The 6,817-nt window shown below is 46.2% G+C and overlaps 1 protein-coding gene across 1 annotated transcript in view; it reads left to right on the top strand.

The window, feature by feature from the left end:
• The first annotated feature begins 6,403 nt into the window (after positions 1–6,403).
• The window catches only part of KIF25 (kinesin family member 25), a 17,994-nt gene continuing 17,580 nt past the window's right edge, over positions 6,404–6,817 (top strand). Inside the window, 1 exon segment of the mRNA XM_037731069.1 lies at positions 6,404–6,543. Coding sequence (XP_037586997.1) covers positions 6,404–6,543 — 140 coding nt within the window.

Genomic DNA, 6,817 nt, shown 5'->3' with positions numbered 1-6,817 from the left:
TTCAGGATCTTGGAGCATGGGTAAAGTTCAACATTATCAGTTTTTTCTCTAGATGATTTTAAGAGTTTTCTCTTTGACTTTGGTGTTCCAAATCAAAGTGAAACTGCACTGCTTCATTCTGCAGTTTCTAAGTTTTTTGCTCGTTTTACTTTGTTTTATAATACCACTTGGGACTTTAAATCTTTGAATTAATGTCATTCTTTAGTTGAAAAATTATCAGGCAGAATCTTTTTTTTTTAATTATTATTTATTTATTTATTTATTTTTGGGACGGAGTTTCGCTCTTGTTACCTAGGCTGGAGTGCAATGGCGCGATCTCGGCTTACTGCAACCTCCGCCTCCTGGGTTCAGGCAATTCTCCTGCCTCAGCCGCCTGAGTAGCTGGGATTACAGGCACGCACCACCATGCCCAGCTAATTTTTTTTTGTATTTTTAGTAGAGACGGGGTTTCACCGTGTTGACCAGGATGGTCTCCATCTCTTGACCTCGTGATCCACCCGCCTCGGCCTCCCAAAGTGCTGGGATTACAGGCTTGAGCCACCGCGCCCGGTGCAAAATCTTTTTAAAAGGTTTTGGTGTCTCGTGATAACTCTATTACGCAGGGGAAAAAATTAAGTTAAAATCTCTCTCTGTCTCTCTCTCTCTTTTTTTTTTTTAACTGGGCTTCAGAGTAATCTGGTGTTGGGTTAGGTGAGGAGGGAAAGGGGATTGGCCTGATTCCTTCCACGGGTTTTATACTGTAGTTGAGAACTAGCCTTTGGATGGGGGTGCTTGGGAGATCTTTACAATGATAAGTAATATCAACATTGTCAAAATAAGGTAAAACAATAAAAATAGCTGACATAATTGGCCAAGGATGGACAAGAAAGGAATGTTGGGGGCCAGGCGTGGTGGCTCACGCCTGAAATCTGAGCACTTTGGGAGGCCACGGTGGGCAGATCATCTGAGGTCAGGAGTTCAAGACCAGCCTGACCAACGTGGCGAAACCTCCTCTCTACTAAAAATACAAAAAAAATTAGCTGGACGTGGTGGTGCACGCCTGTAGTCCCAGCTACTTGGGAGGCTGAGGCAGAAGAACTGCATGAACGCGAGAGGCGGAGGTTGCAGTGAGCTGAGAATGTGCCACTGCACTGCAGCCTGGGTGACAGAGTGAGACTCTGTCTCCAGAAAAAAAGAAAGAGAGAGAGAGAGAGAGGAGAGAGAGGAAGAGAGAAAGAAAGAAAGAGAAAAGAAAGAAAAAGAAAAAGAAAAGAAAAAGAAAGGGAAAGAAAGAAAGGGAAAGAAAGAGGGAGAAAGAACGTTTGTCATGGAGCAGAGCTAATGAGGGAAGTACCTCTGGGGAAGAGGCCTTGAGCATGGCCTCGAGCTCTGGAGGTTTAGGTAGGACAGTCATCCCCAAGAGACTCATCCGAGACTCGGGAACTGTCGCTGATGAAGGACCTGGAGGTGTCGCTCAGGAACGTCCCCTTCACGACAAATCCTTCTCGGTTTCCCTGCATCCCTCGGTTGGACGACTTCTCATATCCTGCGCCTGCTTCATCTCTTGGAACAGTGTTTGGCACATTATACTATCCACTTCCACCGTCGACTTACCAGCTAGAGCCGGAGCCCAGCAGGGCTGGGACAAGGGCTTACCTTGAATCCCAAGAAATGAGGATTTCGTTCAAATCGCGTTTAAAACCGTGGCTTGCTGGATGATGGCTGGACCACGTCAGCTGGCGTCAGTGGTTCATACATTGTGGGAAAAGCTTTTTCCTTCCTCCGGACCCCACCTCCAATCCTTGCACTTTGCGGTCACACACCCTAGGCTGAGGCTTGGGAAGGAAAAGAGCCAGTTTGAGGAAGCATGTGACCTGCCGATGAAGGATTGGGCTGAACGTTTACAGCCAAATGCACGAAGGGCTGAAGGATTTGATGAGCACTTTTGGGTGCTTAGCACCAAGCTGCAGAGAAGGAATAAAGCCAGGTGGGACTGGGAATAGAAAGTTGACAGTATGATCCTTTCCCACGCTGCTTATGCACGGGCTGTGAGTATGGGTCACCCCTGCAAGGCAGCCAGACTCCCACGGAGTGCATGGCTGAGTGCCCAGTGACAGAGAAGTTCCTGTGGGCAGGACAGTCACAGAGCTGCTAGGGCTTGAGCTGGGTGGCGTTCAGTCACGCACGTCACCTTCATGTGGCCCTCGACAGTCTCCAAGTACTTCCAGGCCCTTGACCGTCCCAGGAGGGCCAGAGGGGGAAGCTTCGGCTCTAGTTCAGCTGTGCTTTTAGTAAGTGGTGGCCTCGGACAGGAGGTCTTGGTGTTTGGATGGCACCAGGCTCCTGCATAGGCAGGGGAGCAGCACAGCCCAGGGCGCTGCGGTGGGGACACCACCCTCAGGGGTCATGTGACCTTGTTTTGGGGAGGAAGGAAGTGGAACAGCCGCATGGTTGATGTCGGCACATGTCTTCTCAGAAGGCTCCGAATCAAGATGAATACGCTGAGGACACTCAGGGTCGAAGGGAAAGGTCAAAATTGTGCTTCCAGAACAATGGAAGCATTTGTGCCACTTGCTGTCTGTCTATAGCAGTAAGGGAGACTTTAAGTCTCTGCAAGAATTTATTCTGGGGTAATATCGTTTAGTATTCAGTCTCATCTTGTTTTTATAAACAGTGGAGCAGATGGTTCTTGTGAAATCAGAACGCTATTGGTTTTCGTAACAGCTTTTTATGGGACTAACACGTCAAAATATTTTATTTCCATTAAAAAAAATGCCAACACTCTCAGCCCTTAACCTATTTTAAAAATAAATTTGTATTAGGGAAAAGTTTAATTCTTACTATTCAGAAAAAATTATTAATAGGCTCAGGGTCAGAAGAAGGTTATTTCCTAAGTGAAATAAAAATATTATTTTAAAAAAACAAAAACCAAAAGTAATGCCATTGATTCAAAATGCAAGGAGAAAAAGAGTAAGCAATGGTTATTATTCCGAGAAAAATTCATTTATCAGGAAGCTGACGGACGCCTGGCTGTGTTCTCGTAGAACAGGAATTTACAATATGATATTCCTCACTCACACATTTGTGTTACATTTCTACAGTCATTCAAGTTCAAGGATTTTCTCAGCACCTGTTATGTGCCAGGCACCCTATTAGACGCAAGGGCTGTAGGTGAGAGGAAGGTGTAGTTTTGCCACCAAGACCTAGAGCTGTAGGGACAGTGCCCAGGAGGCTGCGCTGAGCACGGAAGCCACCAACACAGCAGCGGGGCAGGAGGCAGGGGTGCGGGAGGCAGGGATGGGGGAGGCCCTGGACCCAGGGCTCCACAGCTCAGCTGACCAGGAGTTGACCAGGCAGAGAAAAAGGGAAAGGAGGCTGGTGCGGTGCCTCATGCCTGTAATCCTAGCACTTTGGGAGGCAGAGGTGGGCGGATTGCCTGAGCTCAGGAGTTCGAGACCACCCTGGGCAACATGGAGAAACCCTGTGTCCATGAAAATACAAAAAATTAGCAGAGTGATGGTGCACACCTGTAGTCCCAGCTACTTGGGAGGCTGAGGCAGGAGACTCTCTTGAACCCAGGAGGCAGAGGTTGCCGTGAGTCGAGATCACGCCATTGCACTCCAGCCTGGTGACAGAGTGATACCGTCTCCAAAAAAAAAAAAAAAAAAAAAGGAAAAGGAAAAGGAGATTCCAGGTTGGAGGAAAATGGTAAAGGGCATGGAGAAAAAAGTGAGAAGGAGAGGCTGCAAGCACAGGAGCCTTGCGTGTGGCCGGGCATGACGGGGTGGTGGGTACCGGGAGTGCCAGGCCCCAGCGTCAGCTTCCCACTGGCACCAGAACCACCCCTCCTCCCCACACAGCTGCACGGGCAAGGCCAGCTTCCCTCCTCATCGCCACGGAGCTCGACGTCAGATCCGTGGGTTGTTCCCATCTGTGGGTGAGAAATGGGTTCTCTGTGTAGCTTCTCTTCAGAGTGAAGCTGAGCTTTTCGTGTGGTTCCGTCAGTTGCATCTTTCTTTGTGTGCCTTCTTCACTTCTCTAGCTGTGTTCTATACGAGGATCGACCTTTCCTTCTCTATTTCCGGGAGCACTTGGTAGAGCCGAGAAATTTAAGCAGAGACTACTCTTCTCAGTCTGTTGTTTGCTAACCCTTTTACATGAGTCAGAGGTTCAAAGGCTGCTGGATTGTGGAAGAACATACCCGTGTACTCTGCTGGGGCATGCCTGGCTTGATTTATTTTCATTAAACTCATGTCTGTTGAGAATGTGTCCCAGTCCACTTTATAAAGAATTGACCCCATGTTATCTGTTTACTGCAGCACTGCTTAGTTTTAAAAATATTAATTTAAAATAATATTTTAAAATCTATTTTTAAAAAATGGATATTGATATGGGTTTTCGCCCATTGTCCATGCTGGTCTTGAACTCCTGGCTTCAAACGATCTGCCCGCCTTGGCCTCCCAAAGTGCTAGGATTATAGGCGTGAGCCATCAGGCCCAGCCTGCAACACCACTTATTAAAACACCTCTCTCCCCGCGGATCCGAGATGCCCCTTTATCTTACAGCCCATTGCCACATGTAGTTGTATCTGCCTCTATGATTTCCCCTCTTCCTTTGATCTACTTACTAATTCACACGTCAAGACCAAGCTGCCACAGAGAGAGTCTCACAGAAGGTTCCAGTGTCTGAGCCTGCCTCATCCCAGTTACTCCATTTCCCAGGGCTCCTTTCTATTCTCACTCTTTCATTTTGTCAAAAAAAACTATAATAAAATTGTGGAGCTCCAAGAAAAACCTGATGGCATATATGGTATTTTGGGAGTAATTGGCATAAATTTATAAACCAACTTTGGAAAAACTGGCATCTTCATGTGTTGACTCTTCTATTCAGGAACATACTGTGACTTTTTCTTTTTCTTCTCTTTTTTTTTTTTTTTTTTTTTTTTTTTTTTTTTGTTTTTGTTTTTGAGACAGAGTCTCACTCTGTCGCCCAGGCTGGAGTGCAATCGCACCATCTCAGCTCACTACAACCTCCACCTCCTGGGTTCAAGTGATTCTCCTGCCTCAGCCTCCCAAGTAGCTGGGACTACAGGCACGTGCCACCACGCCTGGCTACTTTTTGTATTTTTAGTAGAGACAGAGTTTCACCATGTTGGCCAGGCTGGTCTTGATCTCTTGACCTCTGATCTGCCCACCTCAGCCTCCCGAAGTGCTAGGATTACAGGGGTGAGCCACTACGCTGGGCCTGACTTTTCACTTATTTGAATTTAATTATGTATTTTCAGCAGACTTCTATCATTTTCCTTGTGACGGATTGGAACATTTCTTATTAAGTTTATTCTGAAGGATTAGAACATTTCTTGTTTATTCCCAGGTGTATATTTTTTGCTATCACAAATAGTCTCATCTCCCAGTGTATCTTCTAACTTTGTGTATATAAAGGCTATTGATGTTTTCTCATTGATTTTATAACCTGCTATTTTGTTAAATTACTTTATTGATTTAGTAATTTTCTTTGCTATTTGATTTTGGATTTCTCAGATTTAGGGCCATATTAGCTCCAAGTAGAGATTGTTTTACCTTTTCTCTTCTGACTGTTATGTCTCTAATGGATTTCTTTTTTCCGATGGCATAAGCCAATCATAGCTTGATGCAATATTAAATAGTATTGCAGGTAGCAGGCATCTCAGACTTTTCCCTCCTATTTCTGGGAAAAACTCCAGTATTCTTTAAAGGGAAGATGTTCACAAAGCCTAAAATATTTACTATCTAGTTTTTTTGAGAAAAAGTTTGTCAATCCTTGCTATAGATGAAGAAACTTCAGAAGGTGTCAACTCTGTGCAGTGTGTATGCCTTGATTGAATTATTATTTCCAAGATACTGACTGGAAAAATAAACTGACTAGACAACTGGAGAGATGTGAACACTGACTTTTGGCTGGCGTTGAGGAATGACTGTTCATTTTTAAGGAGTGGCCATGGCCATCCTGTTATGTCCTAAAGTCACCATCCTCTCCAGAGGTGCTGGCCTTCATGGGTGAAACGGGTCCCAGGCAGCTTCAGAGTGAGAAGCAGGGCCGGTCCCGGGTCTGCAGCCGGGTGATGTGCACTGGGGTCTCACTTTCCCTTTCTTTAACTTTTGTATCTTGGTGTATTTTCTCAGTGAAAATTTAAAAAAGATCTCGGCCCCGAGTATCTTCCCACACATTGAGAAGGGGTTTTGCCCACCGATGGGCAGGTCTCCCTTTGCGTCATGCATATGGCGACACCTCATAAGGGAACCCCTCCGTGTAAAATTAATCCCACCGCTGGGGATGACGTGGAGCCACTGAGCCTCAGGACACACTTGAAAATGAAGAAAGGAAAGAACTTGGTTCCAGCTAAGTCAAAACCTGCAGCTCAGGAAACGGAGGCTCCCGTCACAGCATGCTTGACCAAGGGCAGCCAAGCGGCAGTGCTGGCAGCCGCCAGGGAGTCCGCGTGTTCAGATTGGGCAGGAAACTGCGTTTTTCAGATGTGACTTCCTGTTTCGTGTTATTTGTACCTGTTGATGGACCCAGAGCCACGTGAGGTTCCGTTTTCAGAGCAGACATCCAGTCCCCTGGTATCCGCTAAAGCTCTGCTGAACTGACCTGGAGCTGAGGAAAACAAGACTTTTAAGAGCGGGAACATAAAAATCAAGTGTCATGTATCATATACTGCTGAGTGTGATTTTCACTTTGTTATCTTTGGGTCCTCTCAAGTAGAGCTAATTTAGTTATGGGATAATTATATCCTTCCTCCCTCCCTTTCCTCCCCTCCCCTTCTCCCCTCTCCTGCCCTGCTCCCTTTCCCCTCCCC

Source organism: Cebus imitator, unplaced genomic scaffold (genome assembly GCF_001604975.1).
Source record: "Cebus imitator isolate Cc_AM_T3 unplaced genomic scaffold, Cebus_imitator-1.0 Scaffold380, whole genome shotgun sequence".
In the NCBI taxonomy this organism is placed as follows: domain Eukaryota; kingdom Metazoa; phylum Chordata; class Mammalia; order Primates; family Cebidae; genus Cebus; species Cebus imitator.
Note: the sequence above shows the minus strand (reverse complement) of the source record. Positions and strands in the feature narration are given on the sequence as shown.